Below are 17,013 nucleotides of genomic sequence, written 5' to 3' on the forward strand. Positions count from 1 at the left end.
GGATGGAGAGTCAGCTGGGGTCAAGGGTCATGCTGGGTGAGGTGGGATCAGGCCTCACCTGAACATGGCGATGAGCAAATTGAGCAGCAGAATGTTGGCCACGAGCAGGAAAATGATGAGGAGGAGAACCACCAGCCAGTTGGCATAGAGCGAGATACACGAGCCTGCCAGGACCCCCGCCGGGCGTGCCCAGAAGCCCTGCTCTGCCGAGCAGTTGGCATGCTCCATGAGGGCCACTGTAAAGGGAGACACTCAGAGATGGGGCCTGGGAGGCAGAGACCCAGAGAGAGGGAGACAATCCCAGGGAGAGAGCGAGGGTCAGAAACCTAAAGAGACAGAGGAGGGGTAGAGACCCAGAGGCAGGGGTACTCAGAGACACAGAGACTTAAAAGGGAGAGGTACAGAGACCCAGGGCCCTGGGAGGGGGGCTCCAAGCGAGGGCCTCAAGCCCTCATCCCTCCATACCATCCATGTCCTCCTGGGGGATCTGCCCAAAGATCTGCAGGTAGGGCCGGTAGAAGACGCGGCGCAGGACATTCGGGAGGTCACGATCCCGGGGCCTAAGGAGCCCCTCCGTGGCCACCCCGTAGGCAACCAGCCACACGCCGAGGAAGAAGAGGAAGAAGAACACGTCCTTCATCTGTGGGGGAGGAAGAGGTGACCGGGCCTGGCCCCGCCCCACCTGGCGAGGCCCCGCCTCCACCCTACCTGCGCACGCACCCGCCCCGCCCCTTCCCCTCTGGCCCCGCCCACCCGGCCCCGCCTCCTCACCATCTTGTTCACGATGACGATCTTGGGCCCCAGCTGTTTGTTGACTGTGAAGATGTGCAGCAGTCGTAGCGTGAAGACCATGAAGTCGAGGCAGAGGACGGTGCGGCCCAGGTCAAACAGGCCAGGGGTCAGCCTGGGGTGCGGGGAGATGCGGTAGGGGTCATTCAGGGGACACAAGGTGCAAAGGAAAACCCAGGTCTTCCCAACACCAGGCTTGGGGTGACCCTGGAGGGGCCACAGCCAGGACACTCCGATTCACCCAGGGTTTACTCCGATTTCACAGCGCCAGGCTGAGCTGTGCAAGGCGCTGGCACCCATTTAAAAATGGCTGCATAAATCACAGCCTTGGCAAAAATTTGGCAGGGCCCTGTAACAATCAGAGTTGGAAAAACTGCTAGAATATTTCTCCAACCTATAAAAGGCAAATATAGAAGAGTTCCAGCAAATGATTAAGCAGAGACAAATGACCTTACGGGAGAGTGGATAAAGAGAACACACATTCACAGAGGAAGGTGAAATAGCCAATAACATCAGCAATTCCTATGGAGAAAATAAAAAAGTATATCCCATTACCTACTTGAACTCTGAACAGATTAAAAACCTAAAGTAAAAGGCAAAGGACACTAGGTGGTTCGTTAAGCCTCCACCCTTGATTTTTGGCTCAGATCATGATCTCAGGGTCATGAGATCAAGTCCCCCACATCAGGCTCTGGTGCAGAGTGTGGCGCCTGCTTAAGATTCTCTCTCCCCTCCAAATAAATAAATAAATAAAAAGATTCTCCCTCCTACTGCCCCTCCCTTTTATCTTTATAAAAATAAAAGTACTTAAAAAAAAACCTAAAGACCAAAACATTAAAATATGAAGAAAATATAGAAGAATTTCTTCATGAGCTTGATAGGATATCACAAAACAAAAGCCTTCTCGAAGTAATATATATAAAATCACAATTTAGGAAAAGACTGATGGATTTACTTTGAAATATAAAACTTCCATGCATCTAAAGGTAACATAAATATGATAAATGGAAAAAGGCAAAAATATCTGCCAAAAGTGCATGGCCTAAATTGGATCACAAGGGAACCTGAGACAAACTCAGATGGAGGCAAATCCTACAAAATAACTGGCCTGGACTGTTCAAAAGTATGAAGATCATAAAAGCCAAACAAGGATCGCAGAACCAGATTGGCTCCTAGGACAGAAGAAGGATACCAGTGGGATAATCAGTGAAATATGAGTAAGATCTGGTTTGAATAATGAAAGATGTTGCCATCTGAGGATCTGGGTGAAAGGTGTTGGAGGAATGCTTTGTGGTGTTTTTGCCACATTTTTTTAATAAGTCTTAGGTTATTTCAGGGTGCAAACTTAAAAAATAAAAGAATGTTTAACATAATACACAAAAGTAAAAAGACAAGCTGCAGACAGGAGTTATTTAGAACAAAACCACTAAGAGTTACGGGCACCTGGCTGGTTCAGTTGGCAGAGCATGTGATTCCTGATCTTGGGGTTGTGAGTTCAAGCCCCATGTTGGGTGTAGACATAACTTAGAAATAACATACTTGGGGTGCCTGGGTGGCTCAGTTGTTTAAACATCTGCCTTCAGCTCAGGTCATGATCCCAGAGTCCTGGGATCAAGCCCCACCCCCTGCTTGTGCTCTCTCTCTCAAATAAATAAATAAAGATATTTTTTAAATAAATAAATAAAAATAAAATCTTAAAAAAACAAAAACACCAAGGCTTAGAAGAGCACCTACCCATACACATATACAAGAGATCAACAAACATAAATGAGCGTGTATTTTCTAAAATGGCAGCAAGGCTATGAAAAGACATTGACGAAAGTACAAGTGGCCATTTGCTATGAACAGATGCCCAAGCTAACTAGTAGTCAGGGACGCATAAATTTTAAAAAGAGAAGTCATTTTTACCCATCAGAATAGGAAACAAAAGAATCTAAAGGTTAAATTGAGAACTACAAGGTTTTAAAGATTGAAAATACCTGGTATTGTCAGGCATGTCCTCAAGGGACTCCCTCTTACTCTGAAGATGGGCGTGTATGCAGGTGAAGCTATTTTACAAGGAAATCTATCCACATCAAGAATATATGTACCCGGGAAGCCGGGGTGGCTCGGCGGTTTAGCGCTGCCTTCAGCCCAGGGCCTGATCCTAGAGACCCAGGATTGAGTCCCACGTCAGGCTCCCTGCATGGAGCCTGCTTCTTCCTCTGCCTGTGTCTCTGCGCCTCTCTCTCTCTCTGTCTCTCATGAATAAATAAATAAAATTAAAAAAAAAAAAAACTAGAAACAACCAAAATGTCCATCTGAAAGGGGCTGGGGCAAAATAAAGTGACTTATCCATTCAGTTCTGGAGATCATCAGGAATTTCTCCCTTATAAACAGAGAGCTTCAGATATTTTTTTATGCAATAAAAATATGCAATAATTCTTCCTTCACCTAGAAAACAGTGAGCTTGACAAAATGTCTAAAATATCACCAGTATTCCTAAAGCACATGGCCCTTTCATGTCAAAAGATACTTTAATCAAAATACAAGAGAGAAACAGAAGCATAGTGTCCTACAAAACTCTCTTATTTTGCTATTGGAATAAATTATTCATGCTGAATTACTCTGTAGTATTTCGAACACAGCACAGAGGAAGCAAGCCTCTCTGTGTCAACGGAGAAGGGTTGGGAGTCACTGCTGTCAACAATCCAGATTATAAACCGGGTGTCAAGACCCTTCAGACCTTGGAAATAGTCAATAGGTTGTGTCCACAAAGCTTTTTGTCTGCTCTCCTCAAAAGGAGGGTATCCTAATTGCTTTTTTCACTAGAAAAAAAAAAAGAAACCTCATTAGCCAATATCTGATTATAACTTCATGTTACCTTGAGTAGAAAATGAGACTTTGTGGCCAGACTTTTGGCTTAATTTCTACCTCTTGAGGTTTTAGAATTTTTGTCTCACGGCCTTATGAAAAGAACTCATTCATTCCTCACATTGTGGTGAGGAGAAGTCTGTCTTGTCTGATCTGTAGCCAATGACGGCAGAAACCCCTTCTTCTGGAATCTGGTGCCACATTTTCAACGACTAGGGTCTATTTGCAAATACTGACATGGAAAGCATGTCAGGATGTCTTAAAAAGGAAAGAGAAAAGGTTGCAGAAGAATATATGAAATAGAATGTCATTGGTTTATAAAAGTATGTGCATCTGTCCATGTAAAAGCATAGAAAGAAAAAAAAAAGCATAGAAAGAACAAGCGGAGCATGCACCAAACTCGGAGACACAGAGAAGAGAGCAGGAGTTTTGGAAAGACTTGGTTTCTGTTGTATGGCCTTCATTTGTTTAATCGTGTTCACTGCAGACACATTTCTGCATGTCTTTGGTAATAGGCTGTGTTTCAAAGATAAGCTTACGGGAGATGCGATGGATGTGTCTTGAGGAGTTCAGAACCTTGGGTGAGGAGAATGACCACACAAGCCATGCTGAGAGCTCTGTTTGGGAGGGACCCAGAGTCTGGCAAGGGTAAAGGAAGACTTCCAGAGACGAGGCAGCAAAGCAGAGGCCTACAGGAAGTGTAGGCGTTGGCTTGGCCAAGGAGAAGACAGAAAAGTGTTTCAAGAAGGGGAACAGCACGTGCCAAGATGCAAAGACAAGACAATTTGTCCCCAAGCATGTTTTGAGGCACCCTTTGCCCTCTCTCTGGGAGCCACACAGTATGATCTGGAAGGCATGGAAAAAATGAACTAACATGACATGCCACAACAGAAAATGTTTGAGGTGAATTCCTGACAATTTTTTAAAAAATATAAATTAGCTAAGAGATAAGAAGAAACAGGCAACAAACATTCAAGCTTCCTTGGTAAGGCATGAATCTGTAGGGGTGCCTGGCTGGCTCAGTCCTAAGGGGCATGGGACTCTTGGTCTTGGATAATGGGAGTTTGAGCCCCACGTTGGGTGTAGAGATGACTTAAAAAATGTTTTTAATCTTAAAAAAAAAAAAAAAGTGAATCTATCAAATTTGACCCAGGAAGAGTGGGCACAAATGACATAAAAGCCACAAAGTAATATTGACAAACACAGACTAGATTTTGGCAAAATTTGATACAGACAACACCAATGATGAGCCAAATACTTGTTGTACAACTTAACCCAAATAAGAATTCACAAAGTCAAAATAATTTCAGAAACTGAAAATGAAAATGGCTAAAAGGAGTGTAACTGCCCTGCGTATAACTGATCAAGGAAGTTTGCAGAACCTGTAACACACTTCCCTGATAAGAGTTCATCGGTAGGAAAAAAAAAAAAAGAGTTCATCGGTAGGGCCACCTGGGTGGCTCAGTGGTTGAGCGTCTGCCTTCCGCTCCGTGGTGATCCCAGGGTCCTGGGATCAAGTCCCTCATCAGACTCCCCGCAGGGAGCCTGCTTCTCCCTCTGCCTATTTCTCTGCCTCTGTGTGTGTGTGTCTCCCATGAATAAATAAATAAAATCTTTAAAAAAGAGAGAGACAGAGAGCTCATGGGTACAGGTAAGATTCTCATTTCACTGTTAAAATTACACAGATTCAAAGTATTTAGGATAGAGGTCAGAGCCCCTGTCACTGTGAGGTAGGAGTTGCAAGCTGCTCTGAGGGGCTAGAGTCTGGATGAAGAAAAGAGAAAAAGATGGGCTGGCCAGCACCAAGCAGCACCCCCAGTACCAGGCCCGGGGTGCACTGGGCAGCCCTGGGAAGCAGGCAGGGCAGATCTGGGAGTAGAAAGACCCTTGTCGGGGATGGGCTGGAGGAAAGAGGGGAGTCCAGGAGGCTGGGGTGAGGGGGCAGGTTGGGGAGGCAGAGGGGAGGGAGAGGGGGCGCCCCCGCCTGGCCTGGTGCCTGGGGGAGGACTGCACTCAGCCGTAGGGCCAAGACCAGGGACCAGAGAGCAGCCCGCCAACCTGTAGATCTAGAGAAACAGCAGCCAGGGCAGTGAGGTCCCAGCTCTAATCCCTAATCCTATCCCACTGTCCCTAAAACCAGATGCCCAGGGGCGAGCGACCCATTAGGGCCATCCTGATGTGGTGCTTTCATTTCGATCAAGAAGGAAGAATCACAAGGGGCTGGAGCCCAGCAGGGAGGAACGGAGGCAGGTGGCCGGGACACTCACCGGCAGCCCACGCCCAGGAGGAAGCAGGCGAGGGCCACCAGGTCGCACTGGTTCCAGGTGTCTGAGAGGTAGAGGCTGAGGCGGCGGCGCAGCGGGGTGTGCTGGGGGGTAGGCCCGGGCCCCCGGGTGGTCAGGCTGCCCCAGCCGCCACCCAGACCCTGCCGGAACTCCTCGCAGAGCAGCGTGAAGGCCCAGAAGTAAAGCAGCAGCTCCAGGGCACCGGGAGCCTTGGGCTGGAAGTCCATGAGCAGCACATGGGCGAAAAGCAGCAGGAAGAGGAGGTAGCTGACCACGTTGCCCATGAAAGCAGTCACTGGCGCCCCCCAGAACTGAGGCCAGCGGCGTAGACGCGGGGGGCACCTCCTGCAGCAGCCCCTGGGCCTGCGCTGCCCCAGCACCTGCACGGCCGTCTTCTCGGAGGGCTCCGTCGGCCTGGGGGTGAGAGGGAGGGAAAGAGAAGGGCTCAGCCTGACCTCTGAGCCCCTGGTCACCATCATCAAGACCTCTCACCTTTCACATCTGACCTCTAACCTTGCCTGACCTGAAACCAAGTCCCTGTCTGCCATCTCCTTGACTTTTGATCCCTATACCTGACCTCTGACCTCTGAAATCTACCGTCAAGCCTGCTGACCTTCCATCTCTGACCTTCTCCACCATCTGACCTCTGGCCCCTGTGATGACCTCTGACCCTGGTCTGACTCCAAATCCCTCTTTTCATCTTTATAACCTCTGACATATGTCTGACCTCAGACCATCTATCTGACCTCTGATCCCCTCACTTTCATGACCTCGGTTCCCCAGGGTTGACAGCCCTGTACCTGAATATTAACTTCTGACCCACAAATTCTCATGTCAGATTGTCTAGCCCAGTGTTTCCCGTATCTGACCTTGGACCATACAGCCATATGTGGCTTCTGAATTCTGACCTTGCTCCACTCCTATCTCTGACCATTCTCGTCCCAGTTCTGACCCTCTGTCCCAATTTCATCCTGACACTTCATTCTGACTTCAAATCAGAAATGCCAAAATGAATAATAATACAAATAATAATAAACCCAACAAGCTAACAGGAAAGATAAACTGGTCTGGTGAGGCATCTTCTTTTTATACACCAAGCAGGAGGATAATAACCCCAAAGCAGAAACAACCCAAATGTCCATCAACTGACCCATGGTCTATCCATACAACAGAATATTATTTAATGCTAAAAAGGAATGGAGAACATTATGAGTGGAGAATGTGAGATTACGTTACGAATGGAGAACGTAGGATGAGTGCTACAACATGGAGAAATCTTGAAAACATGATGCTAAGTTAATGAAGCCAATCTTAGAAGACCACATAGTGTATGACTTCATTAGTACAAAATATCAGGAATAGGGACACCTGGGTGGCTCAGCAGTTGGGCGTCTGCCTTTGGCTCAGGGCGTGATCCCATAGTCCTGGGATCAAGTCCCACATCAGGGTCCCCGCAGGGAGCCTGCTTCTCCCTCTGCCTGTGTCTCTATGTGTGTGTGTGTGTGTGTGTGTGTGTCTCATGAATAAATAAGTAAAATCTTTTTAAAAAATGTCAGGAATAGGGAAATTCATTGAGGAAGAAACCCAATTATTGGCTGTGAAGGGTTGGGGGGAGAGTGGAGTAAGGAGTGATTGTTAAAGGGGTACAGTTTCTTCCTGTGGTGACAAAAACATTTTAAGATTGACTGTGGTGATGACTGCACAATTCTGTGAATATACTAAAAACTAATTATAACACCTTAGATGGGTGAGTTGATTGATATGTGGATTTTATCTCAGTAAAATGGTTCTCAAGAAAAGGAAAGGATTAGGGATCTCTGGGTGGCTCAGCGGTTTAGAGCCTGCCTTGGGCCGAGGGCATGATCCTGGAGTCCTGGGATCAAGTCCCACATCGGGCTCCCTGCATGGAGCCTGCTTCTCCCTCTGCCTGTGTCTCTGCCTCTCTCTCTGTGTCTCTCATGAATAAATAAATAAAATCTTAAAAAAAAAAAAAAAAAGGAAAGAATTATAAAAGTGAAAGAAAAGTGAGATGCAGAGAGGACAGAAATTTCCCTAAATTTAAGGGAAAACAGACCCGGTATTTTGCATTTCCCCTTCTGTGTGGTCCTGGGAACAAGAACATGTGGTCAGAATGCTCCCTGCCATTTCTATCTTGAATCAGGCACCACCAGGCCACACCGATTCCTGGACTCATCCCAAGCCTCCTTGGGGGAGCATCAAGGAATCCATCCTTTTACAAAGCTCGCCATGGAGGTAATTCTCCATAGTGGCTAAGAGCACAGCTTCAGGAACAAGAAGATCTGGGTTCAAACCCCAGTTCTACATACTTAGCAATCACATGATCTGAGTAGTGCCTTGGTGATTTCATCTGTGAAACGGGGATAATAATACACCCTATTGCATAGGGTTGTTGAGAAAATTAGATAAATTGATTTTATTTTATTTTTTTTAAGATTTTATTTATTTATTCATAGAGACACAGAGAGAGAGGCAGAGACACAGGCAGAGGGAGAAGCAGGCTCCATGCAGGGAGCCCGACATGGGACTCGATCCCAGGTCCTTAGGATCACACCCCGGGCTGCAGGCAGCACTAAACTGCTGCACTACTGGGGCTGCCCAATAAACTGATTTTAAAAAGGATTTAGTACACTGGCTACCCTCTGTAAGTGGCTACTGTCACCTTCCTTCATCACTGTCATGGTGCTAAAGTTGGGAACTCACTAGGCAAGGACATTGTTACTGATCCTGACACCGGGGACTTCTCTCCAACCTTTTCCAGTGGTTTCAGTTTTTTTTCTTAGTTTTCGCTTCTATCTTGACAAATACACTGTATTCATTGTGCATTGTCTCAGAAAAATAAGTCTGCATAGATATATTTCTATTTGCTCCTTGAGGTATGTAGTAGGTTTTACAGACATCTGGCTTCTGATCATGTTTCTAACAGTTACCAGAAACATTTTTTCTTCTGGGATACTGGGGGCCGGGATTCCTCCCTTTTCTCACCTAAGTGGCTAAAGTAGAAATGGAAGGTAGAAAGATAAACATAAATGTGTGAGTCTTCCTCTCTTCTTCTATTACCAGAGACTTAGACCCTGATACCTACATACCATTCAACAAAATAAATGAGAAATGCATCGATAACAGCCGCGGCAATAATAAACTCCACTGCTTGACTACTTACTATGTGCTGGACACTATGATGCATTTTACACATTATCTCCACAAGTCCCCCCAACTGCCCCATCAGGCACTGGGGCACACTGTATTACTCTGCACCAAATATTTTGGTTCCCTCTCAGTGGGAGGATCAAGACCTAAGGAATTACCATATGCCTCATGCTTGCCAAGGAAATATAGGCACAAGTGACATGTGTCTCTCTTCCACGTGGAGGCTTTAAGAGCCAGTACCTGGTTCATCATTTCTCCTTTTCCTCTGCTATGAGACCAGCAACATCTCAGCTAGGAGGGGCTCACTCATTCCAAAGTGGAATCCATACTGGAGCCGAGACACAGCCCAAAAATGGAGCATAAGAAGTAAGGCTTCATTGTTGACAGTCACTGAGCATGTAAGATGTTTTCTTTTTTTTTTTTTTAAGATTTATTTACCTATTTGAGACACAGAGAGAGCAAATGCACAGTGGGAGAGGCAGAGGGAGAGGGAGAGAGAATCGCAAGCAGACTCTATGCAGAGCCTGATGCTGCGCTCGATCTCATAACCTTGAGGTCACGACCTGAGCTGAAACCAAGAGTCAGGAGCTCATCTGACTGCACCCCTAGATGCGGCACTGCCCAACCTAACCTGCCACAGGCACAACCTTCAATGCATATTCGTTTTATAGAAAAGAAAACTGAGGCTCGAGGTGAAGTCATTTCTAAGGTCAAAGTTAAGATTTGAACCCAGATCTGTTCGACTCACACCCAAGTCCCTCAGCACCTCCACTCTGTGGCATTATCAGAAGTCTGATAGACTATTTGCTTAGGTCCGGGTACCTCAGCATAGAGATTAAGAGCAAAGGTCCTAGAATCAGAAAAAAAAAAAAGATGCAAGATCCCTAAATGGGCCAAATCCACCTGATTCCTTTTGCAATATGGAAGATTCCACTTCAAGATGGAAGTATGTATAGCATAAAGTAAACTGGTTTCCAGTGAGGATCTCCTCAGTGGCAGAACCAAAACCCAAGCCTCGAGCCTGGGGCTGCTTCCTCGGGATCTTCAGTGGCTTCACGAAGCTGTCACCCCCTGAAACTCCACTTCTCCCCTCTGGCTTTGTTCCCAGCACCTGGTGCTTATGAAGCTGCCTCAGATGCCCTACCTCAAAGGGTGCTGGGGCTTCACTCACCCAACAGGGCCTTCTCCATTGATGCCCCGATCCTCGTCAAATTCCAGGTCCTTCTGGATGGACTCCTCTTCTGACTTCCTGGCATGAAGGAAAGCACAGAGTGAAGAACAGGAGCAGGGGCGAGGGGAAGAATTCTCCAAAGAGAGACCCAAACTTCTTCATCCAGAGACATGGCAGGGAGACAGTGAGGTGCTTTCCAGTCACCCCAAAAGAAATCTTCCCCCACAGCCATGGCCAGAGGGCAGAGGAATGCTCTCCAAAGACACTGCAGAGATACCCCCACCCTCTACTGCTGCAAAGCTCACCTCCCAGACATGCCCCCAGCCTGGAGGACAGAAAGAAAGCAAACAGGGAGGGGAAGCACTGGAAAGACCAAGTAGGAAGGCAGCCCGAAGTGAGCAGGAAGGAGAAACTGAGCATCCCCCTCCTGCCCATCTAACCCAAGGGAACTGACCTGAAGGTGATGAGGTTGGTGTAGATGAGTGGGGGGCAAAAGAAGGTGAGAACCAAGGCCCAGATGGGAGTGGTGCTGTCCATCTCCCCCCACCACTTCTGTGTCAGCAGAGACTGTGGGGTGTGATGAGGATTAGGAGCCTGAATCGCCCCATAGTCCCTCTCTAAAGACCCCAGGTAAAAACTGGGCCACAGCAGAAGCACACAGAGCAAGTGCCCAATATGCCAACTGTAACTATTGGGGGTGGGGGGCAGGGGGTCAAAGGTGAGGTTGACCTGTCCCAGGTTTTAGCTGGTATAGTTAAACAGCCAACATTTATGACCACAACGTTCCAGATCCCGAGCTAAGCATTTCACATAGATCAGCCCACTTAATCCCCACCACACCCCCAGGACAGGGAAGAATGTTTTCTCCTTTTTCACAGAATGTTTTCTCCTTTTTCACAGCAGGGGGGCAGCAGGAGGTCAAGGAAGAGGCCCAAGCTGGAATCCATGAGTTGAACCACCATTCAAAGCAATGGACTCTGGGTAATTACTTGAAATGCCAGCCAAACCATTCTGACACGTGAAGATGGGACTTCCTTTTGGGGTAAGCAGATTTCCTGTACTGAGGGTGGTACTCTCTGAGCACCTGTCAGATTTTTATTTTTTTATTTTTTTAACCAAGCTTTACACCCCAAGGTGGGGCTTGAACTCATGACCCTGCAATGAAGAGTCATGTGCTGTAACCGACTGAGCCAGCCAGGTGCCACACCCTTGTCAGATTTACACTAAGGATATTGAGAAAAGTTTTCAGATGTCAGGATGGACACTATGGGAGAGACTGTGGGGCAAGCAGGGCTTCCCCAAGGAGAGGATTTCCTCTGGGAAGGGTGGGATTACTAAACCAGAGTTAGTCTATGCCCCAAACATGAAGTAATTGTTCAGTGAGGTCACTGTAATTGTTGACATCTGGAACTGAGGACCTTTGAAGGAAATGGAAAGGACTTCCTATGGATGATGCAGGCCTTCCTATGGATGACGCAGGACTTCCTTTGGGAGAAGTGGTATTTCCTGTGGGAGTTGGGAGCAATTCCTGCGTGACAGATGGGACTTCCTGAAGTAACCAGGAATTTCTGTTTAGGAATAGAACTTTTCAGGAGGGTGGGCTTTGCTGTGGGAAGGTTGGCTTCCTTGTGGGAAAGGTAGCCCTTCTGGGAGAGAATTTCTGGACCTCCAGTGGTCTCCGAGGGGGGAGGGAAGGCTGATTAAGACCATTCACTGCCCACAATGGCAGGGGCTTATTCTCCATACTTCCCTAAAGTCCAGGTGGGAACTGTGTGGGATGTTGGCACCTCAGATGCTCACCTGTACCCCATCCTGGGCAAAGAAGGCACGAGCATCAGCCTGCATGGCAAGCTGGAGGCAGGTGGCATCCCCCCAGAGTGGGCAGCGTCGGAGTAGCAGGCGGGCAGCCCGTTCCTCGCTGCTGCGGTAGCACTCACCGAAAAGGTCTGGGGACAGGAGATTTATGTGAGAGAAAAGAAAGGGAGTGAGGAAAAAAAAAAGAAAAGAAAGGGAGTGAGGAGATGGTGTGAGGGGAAAGATGAGGAGGGGAAGGTGAAGGCGTAGGGTTTCGGGAGGAAGAGTGGGCAGATGCACAACCCCCTGCCTGGCAGCTCCTGTCCCCACCCCCATGCACCCATGCCTTACGTACCAACGCCCAGACCCTCAAACTTGGCTGCCAGGTCCTTCCTCCGTGCTGCCTCCTCAGCTTCAGACTCCAGGCGTGCCAGCACTCGGAGCAGCATACAGGCCCCAAGAGCTGAGGCCACAGCATTGGAGCCCTGGAGAGACAGAGACAGAGTCACGGATAGAGTTTAGAGTGAGGTTCACAGGGGGGCAGGGGAAGGAGGAGAGGTGGGGGTCAAGGTAAAGGGACAGAGGGACAGACCAGAAGTCATAAGTTAACCAGGTTCATTAGAAGTAAAGGATGAGGCAATGTGTGTAGATGAATCTGGAAGAAGCTGGTCATCAGGTGAAAAGTGTCAAAAGTCAGGTAGTTCAGGGACCAAGGGCTGGGACAGAGTTAGAATGACATCAGAGGCTACAGACAGGTCAAGAAGCAGCAGGAGATGTCCCCTAAAATGGCAGAGTAGAGAATTTCAAAATTCTGTCTCTCCATAAAAGCAACAGATAAGCTGGCAAAAACTGTCAGAGTCAACTTTCCCAGAATTCCAGAACTGAATATAAAACTTACAATGGGGATCCCTGGGTGGCGCAGCGGTTTAGCACCTGCCTTTGGCCCAGGGCACGATCCTGGAGACCCGGATCGAATCCCACATCGGGCTCCCGGTGCATGGAGCCTGCTTCTCCCTCTGCCTGTGTCTCTGCCTCTCTCTCTCTCTCTCTCTCTCTCTCTCTCTGTGTGACTATCATAAATAAAAAAATTTAAAAAAAAAAACTTACAATGAACAGGAGAAAGCTCAAGGAAGAAAGAAAACACCAAGTTTCAGTAAAAGAGCATCATGACATTTTAACTCCCACTGTCAACTTCCCAGCTCAAGGGCAGCCTGGAAGGCGACAGCCCGGAAGGTGACAGCCCGCATTCCTGGTGCAAACTGTTGGTCCTCAAGGGGGCAATTCAGATATCACTCTTTTTTTTTTTTTAAGATTTTTTTTTTATTATTCATAGAGACAGAAAGAGAGAGGAGAGAGGCAGAGACACAAGCAGAGGGAGAAGCAGGCACCATGCAGAGCCTGACGTCGATCCAGGGTCTCCAGGATCACACCCTAGGCTGCAGGCGGCGCTAAACCGATGCACCACTGGGGCTGTCCTCAGATCTCACTCTTAAATAATTGTGGTTCTATGTGTGGACTTAGCTGTCCTTGAAGGAACAAGCTCAAGGGCTTACCTTTGTCTCACTGTTCTTGGGGTTTCCTCCAAGCAGAAATGGCTTCCCAGGTGGTGGGAAAGCATATAAAGCATTTAAGGGCAAGCTGTATTAGCCTCAGCTGCCCAAAGCAAAGAATAACAGTCAATTCAAGCAAAAACTGGACAGCTGGAGAGGGAAGTGGCTAGGGAAGGAGATATTCCAAGGAATAAGGGGCTTGAAAAACTCTATGTCTATTAGGGAAACTAGAAGGCTACACGCATGACCAATGCTGGGTGTACACTCAGAAAACACCAGAAGAAAAAAAAAGAAGAAAAGAAAACACCAGAGAAAATCCTAAGCTTTCACATCTTGCTGACCTTTTGCCTCAGTAAAAGCAGGAAGTGAAGGCTAAGGCAAAACTGTAAACAACCTGCCTAAGTATTGAAATAAAGCCCCAAGATAGAGCCAATCTGCAAACCAAAGCATTTTGCTCCCCCTCCCTCCCAGCCTGGGCATTTAAGGAATTCTCTGATGAGTCAGAGAATGAGCTAACAGAACAGGGACTTTAGTGGCCACACATGACAAGGAATACAGACCTCACACGAATAGCTTAGAAAAATCACTAAACAAACACCATTACCAATAATCTGCAACAAGCAACAACCTTGAAGGAAGGGAGTAAGCTGGTTTCTAGAGTTGCCACATTATAATACTCAAAATGTCCAGTTTTCAACGAAAAACTATGAGGCATGGAAAAAAACAGGAAAGTATGGTACATTCCCAGGAAGAAAAAGAAAGAAAAGAAAAGAAAAAAAGATCAATAAGAACTATCTCTGTGGAAGCTCAGACATTGGACTTACTACACAAAAACTTTAAATAGATTGCTTTAAATATGCTCAAAAAGCTAAAGGAAATTGTGGACAAAAATGAGAGAAAGCCAGAAGGATGTCTTACCAAACAAAGAATAAAAATAAAGAGACAGAAATTATCAAAAAGGAATCAAGTAGAAATTCTGGGGTTTGGGACACCTGGGTGGCTCAGCAGTTGAGCATCTGCCTTCAGCTCAGGGTGTGATCCCAGAGTCATGGATTGAGTCCCACATTGGGCTCCCTGTATGGAGCCTGCTTCTCCCTCTGCCTGTGTCTCTGCCTCTCTCTCTCTGTCTCTCATGAATAAATAAATAAAATCTTTTTTTTTTAATAAATAAAATCTTTAAAAAAAAAAGAAATTCTGGGGCTAAAAAGTGAAATGAAAAATTCACTAGAAGGCTCAACAGCAGTTTTGAGGAGGCAGAAGAAATAATGCATGAACTTGAACAGATCAATTGAGATTATCCAGTTTGAGGTGCAGAAAGAACTAAGATTAGGCATGCCTGGATGGCTCAGTCAGTTAAGCATCTGCCTTCAGCTCAGGTCATGATCTCAGGAATCCTGAGATCAAGACCCACATTGGATCCCTGCTCAGCAGGGAGCCTGCTTCTTCCTCTGCCCCTCACCCTACTTATGCTCTCTCACTCTTGCTCTTGCTCTCTCTCAATCTACGGGGTACTCTCAACCATACCAATTTATGCATAATGGGAGTCCCAAAGGGAGAAGACAGTGAGAAAGGGCTAGAAAAAATATTTTGAGATATAAAGAATATTTCAAGATATATATAAAGAATATTTTCAGTTTGGGGAACTGAAACTCCCTAAATTTTGATGAAAGACATGAATCTACACACCCAACAGCAAAGAAATTGAAGCAAGATAAGTTCAAAGAGACTCACATTGAATAATATTATAATCAGGAGTGCCTGGGTGGCTCAGTCAGTTAAGCATCTGCCTTCGGCTCAGGACATGATCTTGGGTTCCTATAATCAAGCCCTGCTTCAGGGGCCTGCTTCTCCCTCTCCTCCCTGCTCATGCTGTCTCTCACTATCTCTCTCTCTCTCTCTCAAATAAATAAATAAAATCTTTTAAAAATATATCATAATCAAATTGTTGAAAGGCAAAAACAAAGAGAATCTCGAAATCAGCAAAAGAGAAGTGACTCTTCACGCATAAGGAATCTCAATAAGATTAACACATAGGATTAAATAATTATAATATGTATAATTATAAAACTATAAAACCCTCAGAAGATAACATAGGGATAAAACTTGATGACCTTGGATTTGGCAACAGTTACTTAGATATGACACCAAAAGCAAAAACAAAGAAAAACACAAATTGGACTTAATCAAAATTTAAAACTTTTGATGAATCAAAGGATGCTATGAACTGAGTGAAAAGACAACCCAAGGCAAAGGAGAATATACCTGCAAATTATATACCTGATAAGGGATTAATACCCAGAGCATATAAAGAACTCATACAATTCAACCACAAAAAACAAGACAAACAAACCAAATTTAAAAATGGACAAAGAGGGGCACTTGGGTGGCTCAGTCAGTTAAGCATCTGACTCTTGATTTCTGCTCAGGTCATGATCTCAGGGTTGTGAGATCAAGCCCCGCATCTGGCTCTGCGCTGGGCATGAAGCCTGCTTGGGATTCTCTCTCCCTCTCCCTCTGCCCCTCCCTACTTCCCTGTCTTAAAAAAACAAAAACAAAAACAGGGGATCCCTGTGTGGCTCAGTGGTCTAAGCACCTGTCTTTGGCCCAGGGCATGATCCTGGAGTCCCAGGATCAAGTCCCACATCAGGCTCCCTGCGTAGGGCCTGAGTCTCCCTCTGCCTGTGTCTCTGCCTCTCTCTCTCTCTCTGTGTGTGTCTCTCATGAATGAATGAATAAAATCTTAAAAAAAAAAAAAAAAAACAAGTTTTGGGGCACCTGCATGGTTCAGTCATTTAGGTTGGGTCACATCTAACTTTTGATTTCAGGTCAGGTCATGACCTCAGAGTCATGACATCAAGCCCCACACTGGTTTTCATGCTGGGCATGGAGCTTGCTTAAGATTCTCTCCCTTTAAAAAAAAAAAAAAAAAAGATTCTCTCCCTTTGGGCAGCCCGAGTGGCTCAGTGGTGTAGTGTCGCCTTCAGCTCAGGGTGTGGTCCTGGAGACCCGGGATTGAGTCCCGCATTGATCCCTTCATGGAGCCTGCTTCTCCCTCTGCCTGTGTCTCTGCCTCTCTCTGTGTGTCTCTCATGAATAAATAAATAAATAAATAATCTTTTTTTAAAGAAAGATTCTCTCCCTTTTCCTCTACTCCTCCCCACTTACTCTTACTCTCATGCTCTCTCTCTCTCTCTCTTAAAAAAAAAAAAAAAAAGGTCAAAGAACTTAGCCATTTCTCAAAAGATATACAGATGGTCAATAAGCACAAAGATGCTCCATGTCACCAATCCTTAAGGAAACACAAATAAAAACCACACTGGGATGGCAATTATAAAACAAACAAACAGAAAATAACAAGTGATGGTGGAGATGTGGAGAAATTGGAACCCTTGTGCATCACTGG

At 46.3% G+C, this 17,013-nt stretch overlaps 1 protein-coding gene and 1 long non-coding RNA gene across 8 annotated transcripts in view; one reads left to right on the forward strand and one right to left on the reverse strand.

The window, feature by feature from the left end:
* The window catches only part of TRPM4 (transient receptor potential cation channel subfamily M member 4), a 42,215-nt gene that overhangs the window by 5,994 nt on the left and 19,208 nt on the right, over positions 1-17,013 (reverse strand). For 6 of the 7 annotated variants that reach the window (XR_007402075.1, XM_025424310.3, XM_025424309.3 and 3 more), the window contains 8 exons: positions 12,416-12,545; positions 12,067-12,212; positions 10,721-10,833; positions 10,267-10,344; positions 5,910-6,341; positions 772-904; positions 466-640; positions 59-236 (listed from right to left, as the gene is read on the reverse strand). Coding sequence is in view for 5 of the 7 variants with exons in the window: in XM_025424310.3 (XP_025280095.3) it covers positions 59-236; positions 466-640; positions 772-904; positions 5,910-6,341; positions 10,267-10,344; positions 10,721-10,833; positions 12,067-12,212; positions 12,416-12,545 (1,385 nt within the window). In the remaining 2 variants the exon portion in view is untranslated. The remainder of the gene's footprint in view (positions 1-58; positions 237-465; positions 641-771; positions 905-5,909; positions 6,342-10,266; positions 10,345-10,720; positions 10,834-12,066; positions 12,213-12,415; positions 12,546-17,013) is intronic. The other variant, XR_007402074.1, reaches the window with a different exon arrangement.
* Positions 773-6,222, forward strand: LOC112645167 (uncharacterized). Its single transcript, XR_003126990.3, has 3 exons — positions 773-882; positions 5,783-5,977; positions 6,087-6,222. It is a non-coding gene; the product is annotated as an uncharacterized LOC112645167 (long non-coding RNA).

Source organism: Canis lupus, chromosome 1, assembly GCF_003254725.2.
Source record: "Canis lupus dingo isolate Sandy chromosome 1, ASM325472v2, whole genome shotgun sequence".
NCBI classification, from domain to species: Eukaryota; Metazoa; Chordata; class Mammalia; order Carnivora; family Canidae; genus Canis; species Canis lupus.